The sequence below is a fragment of the Tachypleus tridentatus genome, chromosome 8 (genome assembly GCF_004210375.1).
Source record: "Tachypleus tridentatus isolate NWPU-2018 chromosome 8, ASM421037v1, whole genome shotgun sequence".
Lineage (NCBI taxonomy): Eukaryota > Metazoa > Arthropoda > Merostomata > Xiphosura > Limulidae > Tachypleus > Tachypleus tridentatus.
This window is the reverse complement of record NC_134832.1, coordinates 40,224,250-40,243,016: the sequence shown is the minus strand read 5'-3', so window position 1 is coordinate 40,243,016 and position 18,767 is coordinate 40,224,250. Positions and strand designations below refer to the sequence as shown.

Genomic DNA, 18,767 nt, shown 5'->3' with positions numbered 1-18,767 from the left:
CTTATCATAGATAGTAAAAATATTGTATTTTCTTGTATAATTAGAACACAAACGGAGCGATTTCAACGGCCTGAAGCCTCTACTCGAATTGTATTTCTAGTTTTTGTTTAGGTGTTTTTATTTAATAGACGTGCTTATAGACATTATATCACAACGTGTTTGCCTTTTGATGAGCTTTAACAGGAATATAATGTATTTGTGATTGTTTAAGTATTTTTCGAGAAACTTGCAATTACTTGTGTTGTAACTAGCACACATTATTGTCCCAGCGATGCCCAGGCAGTCAGTTGGCTCGGTAGTCACTGTGAGGTTCGTGCGTTCGACTTCATTGTACAGTTCAGTCCTACTTCCATTCTGTTCTATCTTCGTTCGTTGTACGTTAGAGTTTTTCAATAAAGACTGTATTGTTGAGTCATCTGGGAAACAGATTCCAATTATGACAAGCAAACGTCTGAAACTTTCCGATATTATACAGTTCTGCAAGCCAGTTACTAGTACTATAAGTGACAATGCAGATAATCCAACAACCTCAAGCAAAGTAATAGAAAGTTGCCATACAGAGGAAATACAATGTTCATCAGAGAACAAGTCTGAAAACACTTGTGCAACTATTGCACATCATGAACCACCAGATAGTTGTGAAACAAGTTTGTGCAGTAATGAAAAATCTAACACTCTACAGATACAGCGTGGAAAGCCATATCATCCAGACGCACAACTAATACTACGACAGAAAGCAAAATTTGATGAGTTCCCATGGCTGCACTTCGACAATCAGACTCAAAAAGTCATATGCTTTTATTGTGCCAAGGCGGAAAATAGAGGCCTTTTTACAGGGAAATTGGAGAGGCCAGTGGAGTATACCTTCATATCCACCGGTTTTTGCAACTGGAAAAAGGCAAAACAGAAATTCAATGAACACCAATCCTCCTCTTAGCACAGATTCGCTATATCTCCAGAAGGTTCACTTAATGTAACTCCAGTGACTGTCCAGCTACATAATGGGAAAAAAAGAAGCAAGAGGAAGAATTCAAAAGAAGTCTAGCCAAAATATTCAGAAGTTCACATTTCTTACTGCATCAATGTTTAGCATTACGTGGACATACTGATACGGAGGGGAACTTCCTGCAGTTAATGAAGCTCCTGGAAGAGGAAGATCCGGAGTTGACGACCTACTTGTCAAAGAAAACCACATTCACATCACCCCAGGCTCAGAATGAAATAATGGAGATGTTCAGCCATCAAATACTGAGGAACATGAAGTGCAGCAAAGTAAAATCTTTGCATAAATGGTTGATGGCACTCAACCAATGTTACAGGTGCCGAACAGGAAGCAATATGTGTACGATACGTAGATGAGAACCTTGACGTCCATGAGACATTTCTTGGTTTGAACAATGTTTCCAATACAACTGGTGAAACAATATCCTCGACTATACTTGATGTATTGAGTAGACTCAACTTACCACTGTCAGGATTAAGAGCACAAACTTATGATGGAGCCGCTAACATGAATGATGCGTATAGTGAATGCCAGGCAAAAGTAAAAGAGAAGCAACCTTCAGCTTTGTTTTTTCACTGCAGAGCTCACAAGGCTAATTTAATAATGCAACATGCAGTTGAAGCTTGTGAATGTGTTTGAGATTCTATCCAGTGGGTACATGAACTTGGTGTCTTGCTTCAGAGGTCAGGCAAATACAAGACAATCTTTGAAAATATTGTATCGTCAGACAGCCACAATGGTCCAGTTAAATACATCCGCCCACTGTGTCCAATTCGCTGGTTGTGCCGCCTATTTGCAATTACATGTGCTAATCATCACTACAGTCACATTGTTGATTCTTTGTCTGAATTAGCAAATGAAAAATCAGATGTCGCAGTGAAAGTACGAGGTCTGCTGGATAGATTTGACAAAGGAAAAACAGTTTTAGGATTGTTGATGGCTTAGCATCCATTAGCTGCATTAGAGGAACTAAACCATGCATTCCAAGCAAAATCAGCGACAGTATCTAGCATGATTGAACCATCTGCAATGACAGTTGAGCAACTGCGTGTATTGCGAAAAGAGGAAAATTACAACAAGATATTCGATGAAGCTGAGAAAAAGGTAACTTCCCTAGATCTGGTGCCTATTGAATTACCACGCATTCGCAGACCCCCCAGAAGGATCACAGGTGATGGCTCAGCACACCATTCTGCAACAGCTAGAGATTACTACAGAAGCCAATATTTTGAATTTGTGGACACAGTTATAGAACATCTGACCACTAGATTCAATGCAGACAACAATGACTTGAGGCAATATCTGGCACTTGAGAATATGATCACATCTGGCAAGATTCACAACTCGGTTATAAACTTCTATCCAGAAATCTCTGCACAACGGCTCGAGTTTCAGTTGCCCATGTTTAAAGGAACAACAAAAACAGTATCTCTGAAAGGTGCGAAGGATGCTTACTGTAAAATGCATGAAACAAGCCAGCAGATGTTTAGTGAAGTGTTTCTTCTCATGAAAATTTTGCTTGTATGTCCAGTATCCAGCTGCGAATGTGAACGCAGCTTTTCTGCATTAAGATGGTTGAAGACATGGTTAAGGTCAACTATGTCTCAGTGCCGCCTCAACCATGTGGCAGTTTGTCACATTCACAAAGATGAGGTCGACAAGATAAATATAGAAGAGCTTATGAAAGAATTCATAAACAAATCATCACAAAGGAGGTCTACGTTTTGTCAAACGTTTTCATGTAGACTAGAGGACTAAATGAATCTTACTTCAATGAAAAGTGTGAATAATTATGTGCTACATTGTAGTGATGTGTAATTTTCAAAAGTTTGCGAAGACATTTTAATTATTTTTATCAAACAACATGAACAGTTTCTCTGTAGATATAAACTTATCAATGGTAATTACTAATTTTATTAATATTTGAAAACGTAATTCATGCAATGAAAATTGTTAGTAACCTTGTCAAGTATAATGGCCATCTTTTATACTGTACAGTGTGCAAGAATAAATTCATGTGGCAGTTAATTTGTGACACATTTGTCTTTATTCTATTAACATTTTGAAAACTGTTCACAACACCTCACTTATACAAACCTACATAGAAACCTTGAAGTATCGTGGCAACAAGATTACTCTGCGACTGCATGTTTACAGCTTTCAGATTCACGTAATCAGATATTACCAATTTGCAAATTGAACAGTCCACATAAGTGGTTGCAAAAATCATCCCCCCCCCCATTGAGTGTAAAAAATCTACGCCTCTGCTGAATAGCACTAAACAAGGAATACTTGATGTCTATTCTGTAGAACGATACTTAAAAAACAGTTGAAAATATATTGTATAGAACAATACTTCACAAGAAATACTTCAAGTCTGTCCTCCAGAACGATATTTACTAAGAAGTACTTCTAGTCCGTCATTCACAATGATGTTTACTAAAATGCACTTCTAGTCCGTTCTCCAGAATGATGTTTACTGAGAAGTACTTCATATTCGTCCCCCAGAACGATATATACTAAGAAGCATTTCACGTCTGTTTTCCACAACGATGTTTACCAAGAAGTACTTTAACCCCGTTCTCCACAACGATACTTACAAAGAAGTACTTCAAGTTTGTTCTCTACAACGATATATACCAAAAAGTACCTCAGGTCCATTCTCCAGAATGATGCTTACTAAGAAGTACTTCACGTTTTTCCTCCACAACGATGTTTACTAAGAAGTACTTCAACCCCATCTTCTACAACGATACTTACAAAGAAGTACTTCATGTCCGTCCTACAGAATGATGTTTACTAAGTCCGTCCTCCAGAACGATAAATTCTTAAGATCATTCTACAGAGTACTGCCTTCCAAAGAATATTTCAAATTGAAATTAAAGAACTAATCTTGTAAAGAATACTTGATATCATGAAATACTTCAAGACTATCCTAAAAATATTTAATAAGAAGTAATGTAAGGCTATTCCAAACAACAATAATTCTTAAGAAACACTTCAAGCTTCTTTACAGAATAATACTTAATAAGAAGTACTTCAATTCTATTCACAACAATACCTAACGTGTAATTCTCAAGTCTAACCTTCACAACAATACTTGAGAACGAATTCATCAAGTCTATACCACAAAATAATACTTAACAAGGAAATAATTCAGTTGCAAATTTTATCATACGGGTAAAATATTAAAAAGAAACGCTTCCCTTGTACATTTTATGGTAAAATACTAAAGAAGAAGTACTCCAGTCATACGTACTCCTTTGTTTGATTGCTTGTTTCCGAATATATGCTGAAATCTACGCTTAGATGACCCTAATTCTACACTGATAAGCTAGATGGAAGGCAGATATTCAACAGCGCTCAGCGTCAACTGTTTGATTACTGTTTTCTGAGTGAATAGTGGAACTTGACCATTTCTTTTAATTAAAGCAAATCCAAATGTCTAATGGGCGAATCGCATTTATACTGCAAGAATCCACGAAGTTTGAAAACTTAGATTCACTGTTTGAGCATGCTAACGACTGTTGAATATCACTGGATATCTACACTAGCCGTCCCTTATTTTGAAGTAATACACTAGAAAGAAGGCGGCTAGTTTACAGCAACCACCTCGTGAATGTTTAATTGAACCGTGGAAGTTGACCATCTCTCTTATAACATACACATAGTCACAAACTACTAGTCAGTACCACTCTCTGCCAACTTTTGAGCTATCCTTTACCAATTAATAATTAATTAGATTGCAATTAAATTATAGCTCGCATACGGCTGAAATGGCGAGTGTATTCGTAGATAGATTTCGGTCCAGCGACCCGCAAATTGCGATTCGAGCGTCCTCAACCCCAGGTTACGTCCGTAACGCAATACTAAACAAGAAATGCTTTAGCTGTAAACAAGGTGTAAGTTAATTGCACATTTTTTACCAGCCACTTCTCAATATGAAGCTTTTATGCACTTAGCGTATTCTAATTTATAGAAACTCTTGAAGTGATTTTTAACCCTTGAATTACAGACGTGATTATTTTAAACATACTTTAACTGCAGTCATTCGTAACGGAGAAAGACATAACATGAGGTAAGATCACTTTACACGTAAATTATTAAGTTTACAAAGCCATTTAGGAATTTAAAACGTATTTTTGCTATCTATGAGGTTCAACACATCTGTTTTAACCTTCCTAAACATGTATTTAGCATTTGATCAACAGATGCCACGTTAATGCATACGAGTTGTCGGGATAAGTATGTGCCAGTGTACAGAAACTATGATAAGTTTGCTTGCGACACATCCTCTTTAAATAATCATACCAATATGGAGAGAAAACGAGTCATGTCCTCTTTTAATGATCGTACGAATAGCGAGAGAAAATGAGCCATGTATTCTTTAAATGATCCTGCCCTGCCAATAGAAAGAGAAAATGAGTCATACCCTCTGTAAATGATCGTATCAATATGGAGAGAAAATGAGTCAAGTCTTCTGTAAGTGCAATTAACCTTTTCCATTAAGTCTGTTGTTAAAGCACGATAGTGGTTAATCGTTCTACTTAAAAAAAAAAAAAAAAAAAAGAATAAGAAGGAGTTAGAACCATTGTAAAATGCTGTAACACGCTAACTGGTATTTAGTTAGTGTAAGGCTATTTCAAGGTTTATAGTTTTCACACACAAATAGTGCTACTACCATACACAGAATAAGCTATTCCAGCCTTATCTGATACAACACATAAGCAAATAGATCTCGCTACTGTTAACCCTAAAGGTCAATAGAAGATACCTCGCTGTCATAAAATGTGAATATTCTTGCTGTTAAACTTAAAAGATAAATAAATGTATGATGCTCTAAACTTTCCAGACACTTCTCTTTCTATATAATACAATATACAACATGTGAAATGCATTCATGCGTGGGTTCACCCATGAAAGACTATTGAAGTAAAAAAAAACGTACACTAGAGGACGTCACGCTGAATTATAGAAAAAAACTGTTGCTTTTTTTATTTTCTTCTACAAGTGCATCACAGAGTCATCATGACCTAGCTTTATACGTGACTTAAAACAACTTTTTCTACTTTTTTTCCATCTTACCTGTTATTAGCCTATAGAGTACCTAGTGATATATAGGTGGTACAAGGACACGGCTTTCTAACGGTCATAAACCCTGAAATCCAGGGTAAGTACAGATAGATATACTTATAAACATTTATAAATATATACATTTATAAACGTTAACTTATCTAAGTTATCCTGCTAAGTAATAACACAACCAGTATATACATATTTATGTTTAAGAAAACCAAAAACCTTTGCTAGCGATGTGATACACGTCGCTTGAACTTTTGGTGCCACACGTCTAGAAGAAGTACTACACAATAAACCAAACAAATATACATTCCATAAATGTCACATACAAATCAATAAAATCCATTACCTAAGAGTTTATATAATATAAATATAGTTATATAGTTTTAATATTGAATGTAAAAAAACTCATGACTAGTCTTCTGATCACAGATATTCAAGATAAAAAACTTTATCAAGGGGTACGTAAAAAGAGCAGTTCCGTTATCATAAAACATTTTAAAATACCTTTAGACATAGTTTTGTAAAAAGCATAAAATACTCGACGTAATTTGAAAATACTGTGTAAAATGTTCATTATATATTACCTTAGAAGAGAAGAGATTTTATGAAACTATGGGATTTCAAATTAATTCATACAGTAGTTTATTGTGCAGTTATAAATAACAAACAAGTAAAAGAGAAATGTGTTTTAAAACATCAGTGTGTGTGTGTGTTTTCTTATAGCAAAGCCACATCGGGCTATCTGCTGAGCCCACCGAGGAGAATCGAACCCACTCATTTTAGCGTTGTAGATCCGTAGACTTACCGCTGTACTAACGTGGGCCAAAACACCCGTCTAAATTATCATATATTCAATAAGTTTAGCTATTTTGTCTTTACTTGTATTTCAAATATTTTCAGTCTTCAAACTATGGCGTCTGACGTTACAGTAAAACAGTGTGTGTCAGCCTACCACAAAGATACCACCCAGCAGAGGTCCTGCTTGGCCGATGTAAAGAATGGAAGCAGGATCAAATCTGAGTCGCTCTGGAATCCGTCTTACGATACTCTTTCCAAATTCCTCACACTGAAAGTACACACTAATGGTGTTCCGAAGGACCATCACGCCTATTCTGGAATGTGAAAATTGATTTTGACTCTTATATTAAATCTTATATGGGGTTATGAATATTTGGTTACAGTGTAGCGTGAATAAAGTTTAAAAAAAAACTACAAAATATCTATTCAAACCTATGGCATTTATAAGAGCCCACATTAAAATTTAGTAAAAATAACAATAAAGTACTCATTTAAGAAGAGAGAAATTATTGGAAATGAAAAGACACCTGGGGAAACAACACACTTTTGATTAAGATGTACGTTCCAGATTAAAACTTATCAAAATAACGAAGTGTTGTTTGTTTTGAATTTCGCGCAAGGATACAAAAGGGGTATTTGCGTTAGCCGTTCCTAATTTAGGAGTGTAAGACTAGAAGTAAGGCACCAATCATTACCACCCACCGCTGACTCTTCACTTACTCTTTTACTGATGATTAGTAAGATTGACTGATACATTATAACGTCCCTACGGTTGAAAGAGTGAGCATGTTTGGGGTGAAGGGGATTCAAACCCATCACTCCAGATTACGAATCCAGCGCCCTAGAATCGTTATAGAATGTAGACTAAACTTTAAAAATACTGTAATGTGGTTCCAAGTTCAAGAAAAGAAAAAAATCCTTACGATAACTAAAGTGTGTGAACTAAAAGTTGGGAATGCTTTAGTATGATTTCATGATAACGAAAATAATAAACATAAAATTAAAGCTTAAGATAATTGTAGAGTGTGAACCGAAACAAAGAAATGCTGTAGTGTGATTTCAAGCTTATGAAAATAATAAACAAAAAATAACTAGTGTTTAAGGTAACTGAAATATTCGGGTTAAGACTTGGAGATGTGTTAGAAATTAAATTAAAGCTTAGAACGTTCCATAAATATGAAGATGATAAAATATTGCTATTTTCTTGTTTCTAGCTGTTAAGACTAAAATCAATTTATGAATATTAGGAACAATCAAATTGGATTACGAATCTAATGATTTTTATTAAAGTAAATATCTGAGTTAAAGAATAGGAATAATTCATAATGAATTAAACTGGATTCTATTTAGGTAAATCTCTCATTGTTAGATCACAAGTTGCAGTTCTGAAATTCTATGTAAAAAAACAAATTTTTATCTTTAACAATGAGTTATGTGGATAGATAAATGTTTTTTGTTGTTTTTTTATGCTTGTTTTCAGCAACGTCTGGTTTACGTTTCTATCAAAAAGTGAAAAATAAATACATATTGTTTCCACTAACATTCTTTCTAACTGTTAGATTCTTTACGTACTTGTATGTATGATAGAGTGATCTTATTTGGCTATGTTTTGCCAAAATGATTTAAAGTGTTGGTAATTATTTTGTTATCTATTCCATTTCATTGATAAACTGTACAAAATAGATTAATTTAAATTTTATGTAGAGGAATTTAAAATTTTAATATACTGTATCACTGATAATTAAAATGTTTATAACATACTTAGCCCACTTTTTTGTTATGTCTGGAAGTACAAAACTGACAAGTGGTCCGGATGACTGTAAGTGGGTCTGCACATCATTGTAATAAAGCGAAACGTTGTGAGATTCGTTACCTGCTTCGCTTAACCTCAATCCAAGCTGGACGAACGTTTCTGTAGGGTTGACCACTAGGGAAAAGCGAATAATATACTTCAGTATTTATTAATGACCGAAGGCTCTTGTTCGCCCACAAATGTTGAAAAACAGGTAATGAACACATCAAACAGTTATGTCTTATATAGGTTCGCGGAGTAAGGATGTTATGAAAAATACTTAGAACAGAAAGCACACATACATGGGACAGTCCACTCACAGGAACACACACGAATATGCGGAAGCGTTAAATAACAGAAGCACATAAAACAAAAAAAATCATAAAGAACACAGAGAACAGGAAGTACACACACACACACACAAAACATTAAAATTATAAAATGTATAAACGTACAACAGACAGTCCAAACATATAAAAACAAACACTTACATGGATGATTACAAATATAGAAACACATACATATATAAACAAGACAAGATGGCGAGAAAAATAAAAAGAAGCATAAAAACAGGGCAAGAATTAACAAATAAAATATAACATTATCTAAGATACCATTGTTAGATCAAAGCAGTTGGGATTAATGTCGAATACAGAATCCAGAAACTACTGTTTTGTATTAATCACGGTAATGAAATAAGATATTTTCTTCTTTTGTATGTACGTAAAGTAACTAATGAAATCAGAATAATAGATTACATAATACATTATACAACAAAGCAGTCTAGATTAATGTGAAATACAGAATTCAGAAACTACAAGATTTGTATTTCTTTAATTTATAATAATAATCGTAATGTAATAAGAAAATATCTGTTAGATGTGTATAAATAAGCAATGGAATAAAAATAAATTATCTAAACTACCATTGTTAGATCAAACTATTCAGGGTTAATGTCAACTACATTGAAGTGTCATGGTAAGAAAATCAGACATTCTGTTCTACTATTTGCGCTTAAAAACTTCAGATTTTTTTATTTAACTATCAACTATTTAACTATTGTAGTGAAAGATTTAACTTCTTGGGGGGTTTTGAAATTAGCATACTACCATTATACAATCATAATTAAATAAATATATATTAACTAAATTGTTGTTTTTTGTTATTTGTTTGTTTGCGTTTTGTCTATAAGTATAAACTAACCAGCGAATAGAAAACCCCCATGATGGTGTTCAGGTCGGATGATGGCGACAACAGAAAATTCCTTAAACAAAGTGTCTGGAAGATACAAACGATAAGGGACTTTCTCGTCAGCGCCTTCTTTTAAACCAAAGGCAGGATATCCCTCCTGACCAACTACAAATCCGACAAATTCTGTTGAGAATGGGATTTTTATTGCCTGTAGAAGATCAATGTCCAATGGTCGTCCTGAAAAAGAAATATATATATTAATTTATATACAAAAGTATGAATTAATAGATCATAAAGTTTTAAGATAATTTTTCAAACTAAGAACTGAAAATTAAAAAATAAATAAAAACGTTCAAAATATAACACTTAACCTAATGATTATTTTTAAAGCAACATAAAAATGCTTTCGCTTCCAATATATTAGAGTAACTATTAAATGTTATCAAGGAATTTATACAGACTACTCTTTTTTGTTTCAACCACTAAACTCTTCAGTATATATCAGAAACCGTTTCGAAAGTACCAGTCGTCATCACAAACTCATGTTGTTATTTTCTCAGTCATTACACTCTCAATCAGTAACAGTTGATCATTGACAAGGTACAAATGTGGTAATACAATATCCGAATCTAACAAAAACCTGGTACGTCCCAGACAAGTGCTCTTACAAATGAGCAAAAGAGCTAACCCACTAGCAATTTTTAGTAATACATTTTTGACAAATTAAACTACCACATTCTTCCGCTTTCTCAAACAAGGCCTGTTCTATTAATTCGCCGGGCAACAATTTTTGGTTTTTCTTCTGATCTAATTTGAATTCGACATCTCATTTGCACCAAGATGAAGGCCTAACAGGAGACTTGAAAGGTTAACTCTCTAGAATTTACTAATAAGACACTTTCAAACAACTTAAACTACCATAGTTATCATTTGTTAGTAACTGCTAATTATTGTGAATGTAAAATACAAACAACACTTTTTGTATTGATTAAAGAACCAAACAGTAAAAAGAAAGAGAGAGCTACGTTCGAATCTCAGTTATCCTCAGTTGTTGCTTTTTAAACGTTTTCAAAAAATTACATTAAACGTTAACTGTTTAACTTTAAGTGATTCCAGACTATATCTAAACATCAGTTCAGTATCAGATGTTACCAACAAACTGTGAAAGATAACAGCACAAACATTAGTTATTTCACACATATTTAATAAGAATTTAATTCTCATAGTATTTCGTGTTTCAGCTCTCATTACAACGCTTTAAACTTATCTTTTACCCAAGACAATATTTTTGAAGTTTTATAATGACATTTCGTACTAGAAGGCTATAGTCGTATTTTTAAATGTTCTATATTTCACACAAATTATATTTCCATTGGGATATCATGAATAATTGAAAGACACAAAACATCTTTATTTAGAAAACGTAGAGCCTATATATATATATATACACACTAGAATCGTACGTTATTGATTCTGACTTTTCTTTAATCTGCAAAAAAATGACAAATGCGTTTTCACACATCAATAACAATTTTGGAATAAGGTTTTTGTTTGTTTTTGTTCTTGAATTTCGCGCAAAGCTACTCGAGGGTTATCTGCGCTAGCCGTCCATAATTTAGCAGTGTAAGACTAGAGGGAAGGCAGCTAGTCATCACCACCAACCGTCAACTCTTGGGCTACTCTTTTACCAATGAATAGTGGGTTAAGACGTTCGACTCGTAATCCGAGGGTCGCGAGTTCGAATTCCAGTCGCACCTAACATGCTCGCCCTTTCAGCCGTGTGGGCGTTATAAATTGACGATCAATCCCACTATTCGTTGGTAAAAGAGTAGTTCAAGAGTTGGCGATGGGTGGTGATGATTAGCTGCAGTCTCTCTAGTCTTGCACTGCTAAATTAGGGACGGCTAGCACAGATAGCCCTCGAGTAGCTTTGCGCGAAATTAAAAAAACAAACTAAATTACCATACAAGCAGCATTAACATAACTAGGTCCCGTTAGTGTATAAAAGGTATTACGTAATTAATTAAATGATCATATTGGCAGCATTAACATAAGTAGTGAAATATATCACTGATTATTAACATAAGTAGGTCACATTATTTAGGGAAATTTATTAATAAGCTTTCCAAAGTAATGGAATTTATTTTTGTTGTTGTTAATTAGTTAACTAGTATCTAAGAAATCCAGCTAGTTATAATCAAACCTGTTATTTTATCTTACCTTCTTTCCAAGTAGATATTTACATCTGTTTTTCTAATTACGCATTTAGTACCTTTTAAATGTTTTGATTTATTTTGATCTTCTTTAGGAAATACAACTATCTTGTTACAAATTAATTGCTTGCCCTTTTTCGCTCATTAACTTAATTATACAATTCAAAAACTTTATTGTCATTTCGTTTGTTTGTAATTTCAGCACAAAGTTACACAATAGGCTACTTGTGCTCTACTCACTAGTACTCTACTCACAAGGACTCTATCGAGTCCCGGCTTCTAGCGGTTTGAATTCACAGACACATCGCTGTAAAACTGAGGGAGAAAGGTCATAATAATAACAATAAAAGAAAACAATGAGTATTTTTAAAGTTTTCAAAACTTAAACTTTAAAAAATTAAATGTCTAAACAGCACAAAAAATAAATATTGCATCATACCTTTAAGGTGATTCACCAAATAAAGAAATTCGGCTGTCTGTGTTAAGTTGTTCTGTAAAGTTAGTTTTATATCGCCAGATTTAAACGGATGATGCCGAAATTCCTGATTAGATTATTCGGGCAAAAAATGCAAAGAAGAAATTGGGAGAAACGTTTTGTCTGTCCCCAGATATCACTTAATTATGGTTCTGACACCGAATTTGAATTCTACAGTCTCCGAGTCAAATTAAACGTGTCTAGAAATTGTAATATCTACGTTGAGGTAGTATTAAGCTTGTTTCTTTATTTGAAAATTAAGCACGAAGCTACACAGTGGGTTATCTGTGCTTTTCCTACCACAGGTATTGAAACCCCCTTTCTTGCATTGTAAGCTCGCAGATTTGAAGGGGGCAGTATTAAGCAATAGTGTCAAGTTTAAATTAATCAAAAATATAAATAGATTGTCGTTATAAAAGATTGCTTAGTATGTTTTGTGGATAGGATAGTTTGGGGATTAAAAAGGGAGAAAAGTATTAGATTATGCTATCCAGGGACGGGGGATTAAATCACGAAAAGGGCCAGATGAAGAAAAATTAATATGTGGAGAGAGCCATAGTGTGGGAATAAAGTGCCAAAGTAGTTTTAATGGTAAACTAAACTGATATTATTGTAACGCTAGAAGTATAAGAAATAAAGGGATGAGTTTAGAGCAATGGTCGGAGCTGAAAACTGGCTAAAGAAAAACAATTTTCACAATTGTAATTTCTTTTAAATATATCGTTGACTAATAGGGATACTGTAGTACAAAAAGGAGTAAAAATTGTTCCATATGTAATATGTAAATTAGAGTATGTTCAACTTGAGGATATTACTGAGGTTGAATATGCTTGGTTTCTTTTAGTGGTTATAAGGGTAAAATATTTTAGTTGGATTTTATTACAAACCAATGCAACTGATGGAGTTAATGATAAACTCTAGAGTGAGATAAGTAATTTAGCTGCTAATGAGGTCATAATTATGGTAGATCTTAATTTCAGGCATATAGATTGGGAAATGTTTGAGAGAAATTATGTGGGAAACATGCTTTTATAAACTGCTTAGAATGGTTTTCTTCACCAACTGGTTATGTTGCTTACTCAGAACAATACTGTTTTAGATTTATTGTTAATTTCTAATAAAGAAATAGCTGGTAAGGTAGAGACCAAGGAATATCTGAGTGTAAGTGATCATTTCTCAATTAGATTTGGAGTTTTGCTGCCTGTGATGATAAGGAGTAATGCGGTTTTGGTTCTAATTTTCAAAAAAGCAAATATTGAAAAGTTGAGACAAAATTTATGTGGTGTGAACTGAACAACTGAGTTGGTTTGTGATAGTGATCAAATGTGAAAAAAAAATTTAAGTAAATTCTGAAATATTAAAGAGAGGCATTTTTCTTCTATATAAAACAAATGTAAGGGTAGCTGCAACTAAAACAAAAAACAGGTTGACTCACAAAAGATATAAACAATAAAATTAAAGAAAAGCATTGTACATAAAAAAGGTTAAATTGACTGCAGTGAAAGAAGATTTGAAGAATTAAAGAAGAACTAGAGAGTTGGTCAAACAAAAAATTAGAAAGTCAAAAAGCGTGTCAAAAAAGTCTGCTTGAAAGTGTAAAAATAAATAGCAAGAATTTTTTTTTCAAATACATTAAAAGTTAAGCAAATTGTGAGGATGGAAGTAAGTCATATGAAGTATAATACCGGAAGGCTAATATTTAGTGACTATGAGATGGCTGTGTTATCAAATTCAGTCTTTTCTTCAGTTTTTACTCATGGAGATCAAACAGTGTTCCTCAACTTCAACAATTGTTAGATGGAAACGACATTAAACAAGACGATCGCATTAATATTAAGTTCATGAAGGAAAGCTGGGAAGTTTAAAACATGATAAACACCTAGGCTGGAAAATACTTACTCAAGAATTTTTAAAGAGGATAAGAATTGTATATGTGAGACACTTGCTATTATTATTTTTAAACTCTTTTCAGGAAAAATTATTTAAAAAATGCCTAGTAGATATACACCAATCAGTTTCAACAATGAGCGGAAAAGTTTTGAAAGTCTGATGAAAGATGCCTTTGCAAAGCCATTTAAACAAAATTTAAAATTTTGTTGAACAGTCAGCATGTTTCACAAGGGGAAAGTCTTGCCTTACTAACCTCTTAACATTTTTTAAAGATGTCATTGCTTATATGGATGCGAGTACAAAGTGTATTTAATGTACCAGGATTTTCAGAAATAATTTGACAAAATGCCACATAAAAGGCTTATAGGAACGTTATCTTTTCGTGTGTGTGAGAGTAGGCTGGATAGAAAAAAGAAAATGGTTAATATAAATGGAACTCAGACAAATTGGATTCATTTAACGAGTGGGGTACTCCAAGGTTTAGTGTTAAAACTTTTGCTCTATTTTGATTCACATCAATGACATAGATGAAAGAAGGGTCAATGCACAAAATGCCACATAAAAGGCTTATAGGAACGTTATCTTTTCGTGTGTGTGAGAGTAGGCTGGATAGAAAAAAGCAGATGGTTAATATAAATGGAACTCAGACAAATTGGATTCATTTAACGAGTGGGGTACTCCAAGGTTTAGTGTTAAAACTTTTGCTCTATTTTGATTCACCTCAATGACATAGATGAAAGAAGGGTCAATGCATTATTTAAATTTGTTGATGACATTAAAGTTTTGGATGTTGTGGGCTGCAAGGAAAATATTACTACCTTACAAAAGAATTTCGTAAAGTTATGAGATGGGAAAATAAATGGCATATGGCCTTTCATTATAATAAATGCAAGGTATGCATGAGGGATATTACAATTTGAATTATATGTATAATTTCAATGTGAATAAGCTGAACAGTGTTATGAAAGGAAAAAATGATATTGATGCTTTGACTCATCAGTTTTTGAAGCCATCCGAGCAAAGTACTGTTACTAGTGGCAGGGCAAATATAATTTTTGGTTGTCTCTAAACAAATATTGAATAAAATAGGTTAGGCCACATTCGAAATATTATATTCAGTTTTGAGCTCGTTACTTTAGAAAAGAGAATGAAATGTTAAAACGACAAAGGCCGGACTTGTGTTTCTAAGTGTTTAGTTAATTCTGGTAGATAAGACGACCTGGATGGGCCAAAAGGTCCGTTGTTGTCCTTTAATGTTATATAAATGTATTACACGTCGTGAGTGAAATTCAAAAATTAAATTTAGCAATACTACTAATAAGAAGCGATGTGTTAAAACAGTTTTTAAAAATGGAAATTTTGTCACAATTAATAAAAAATAATTATGGAGGATTTCAAAGATATCTAATTTATGTGAAAGAAAACTTCCTTGATAATTTATAGTAATTAACATATCCCATCTGTTACAAAATACACGATTGCTGATATACAGATGTTCTACATTTGTATATCAAATAAAAATTACCCAATTTTATTTCCATCGGAGCTTATGCTGCCATCTAGTGTTCATAACTATATTGATTATAAATATTTTATTTTTTCCAATCATGCCATCAGATGACGCTTTTGATATAAGTAAGATATAACTAACAAACTGATCTATACTTCATGATAAAAATCAAGGGCTCATAAAGTATTGCTTTATTTGCTCATCAGATGATTCATTACTACCATGATCTTCTACTAATTCATTTTTGCATTACCAAGTTTCCTTCATATTTTCTAAATATTAACACATTTTTCATTTAGTAATACTTTTTAACATTTTTTATAAAACATGTTACATAATTTCTTTTTTCCTTGGCCCGGCATGGCCAGGTGGGTTAAGACGTTCGACTCATAATCCGAGGGTTGTGGGTTTGAATCCCAGTTGCACCAAACATGCTCGCCGTTTCAGCCGTGGGGACGCTATAATGTAACGGTCAATTCCACTATTCGTTGGTAAAAGAGTTGCCTAAGAGTTGGCGATGGGTGGTGGTGACTAGCTGCCTTCCTTCTAGTCTTACACTGCTAATAGCCCTTGAGTAGCTTCGCGTGAAATTCAAAATAACAAACAAATCTTTTTGCCTTGTAGATTGCTTAATTTGTTCCATTCTTTTTACATTTATCCTTATGTCACAAATTATCCTTTTATTTTATTTTGTTGTTTCTTGTTTTGTTTTTAACTTGTCCCCCAGTGCCACAATGGTATATCTGCGCACTTAAACTGCTAGAAATTAAGCTTTGATACCTATGGTAGATACAGCACATATAACCCGTAGTGTAGCTTTGGACAAACAAACTAACATTTAAAAAAAAAAATTCAAACACATTTCTTCTTATATCTAACACACTAACCAATTATTGATACGTAATCTAAGGACCTTTTAGGCTTAAGTACTATTCCTAATTACAATTGTTTAAACATTTATGAGACTATGTATTTTAATTTTATTAATCTCTAGAACACCTTCTACATTCCTTTTCAGGTTTTGTTTAATTCTTTAAACTGCTTTTAGAGTAACCAATGTCATCCTGTGGTCTAATACTTTTTGATTGCGTAATCTTTTACATTTACACCTGTAATTTTATGCACACGTGATCTAAACACGATTTAATAAACTTTCCACACTTCCATTCCGATCTTGTCCTAATATTTTTATTTTGCTGAAATCCATAAAATGTAAGAAATGTTGATAGTCATTTATCAGATTAAACTTTTCAATATTTCTTTATTTAATACTAATATAACCAAAGTATACTGTATGTCTACAGTTTTGAATTAACTAAGCAGTTTCTCCAAAATTTTAATATAGTGATAAAAATTACAATTTGCAGACCTGTAAACAGGAAGTTAGAAAACTTTATAATCGTCTACCTCAATTGTAAATGATAATATTTCTTGAACTTCTAAATATAATTTCACTGTATTTAGAGATAAATGTTTTCTTTATGAAAAAATAAAATTCCTCCTCCTCTTTTATCACTCCTACATTTATAATAGTCTTCATAACATTCCAAGTTATAATTTTGAATTTCTTTTTCTAAGAACCAACCTAGGCTGATAAAAATATCAAGTAATATCAAAACTTCACCAGCAACTACACAAAAATAATCCCACTTATTGTGAATATTATCAATATTTATAAGTAACAGGTTATAAATAGTATCTTCATTATGTTCTAATTTACATTTAACACCATTTATACATTCTGTTTTTCAGTTTATAGTATATTCATTATTTTTAGAAATACCCATAAATTACAATGATTTTAAATTATAAGTTTTAATTCCCTCTGATTTTAATTTTGCTATGTTATTATTTTCTGATTTCTTTGCAAACACATTACCATTTTTTGTCCAAACACAACTGATTTCAGTTTAGTAATTTTCTGGTTGGTTTTTGGAAATTCGCTATGTGCTAGCCCTCCCTAATTTAGCAGTGTAAGACTAGAGGGAAGGCAGCTAGTCATCACCACCCACCGCCAACTTCTGGGCTACTCTTTTACCAACGAATAGTGGGATTGACCGTCACATTATAACGCCCCCACGGCTGGGAGGGCGAGCATGTTTGGCGCGACTGGAATTCGAACTCGCGACCCTCGGATTACGAAGCGCACGCCTTAACGCGCTAGGCCATGCCAGGTCAGTAATTTTCTGGCCTTCTAAAACAGTTCTTTGTTAGAAACAGTTAGATTTGCATTTAGATAAATTTTCTCTTCTTCTATATTATGCTGTATTTGGCTTTGTTTAACTAGCTTTTTCTTAGTTCTTTTTATCTAAAGCACTTTTTTCTATCTTTTTTGCTCTTATGGACAGTTTTACTTCGTCTAACATGTTTAATTTTTTGCTTATATTTTAAAGCATAATAACTATCATTTGGATCTGTATATCACAATCAGTTATATTCAAACCTAGCTAACATTATAGAATTTTTTCTTGGCCTCATGCTTCAGTTAAAAAATTAGTTATTTAAGTTACAGTTATATTTACTTGGTTTCCTTTAGTACTTGCTTTCAAGGTAGATTTTTCTATCAGTAACTAAACTTGAACATTACATTCTGCTGGTTTCTCGACAACTGTGATAACAGTATGACAATCTTTGACATTACAAATACTCTGATCACTGCATGAATAAGGTAAACTTTTAGACTTCCCATATCATTTTACATAGTCTCTACAGACAAATAAAGCCTTTATACAAAAATCGAAGCATTTATTTATAAAACATATGATTTATTTCTTATTTATAGTATTAATATTATTGTTTGTTATTAAGCACAA

General features: G+C 33.1%; 1 protein-coding gene across 11 annotated transcripts in view; it reads right to left on the bottom strand.

Annotated features, from left to right (window-relative positions):
* The window catches only part of LOC143222229 (uncharacterized), a 186,855-nt gene that overhangs the window by 146,746 nt on the left and 21,342 nt on the right, over positions 1-18,767 (bottom strand). For all 11 annotated transcript variants that reach the window (XM_076448420.1, XM_076448421.1, XM_076448414.1 and 8 more), the window contains exons 3-5: positions 9,879-10,103; positions 8,645-8,810; positions 7,038-7,197 (exon numbers count right to left, since the gene is read on the bottom strand). In XM_076448420.1, the coding sequence (XP_076304535.1) occupies positions 7,038-7,197; positions 8,645-8,810; positions 9,879-10,103 (551 nt within the window). The remainder of the gene's footprint in view (positions 1-7,037; positions 7,198-8,644; positions 8,811-9,878; positions 10,104-18,767) is intronic.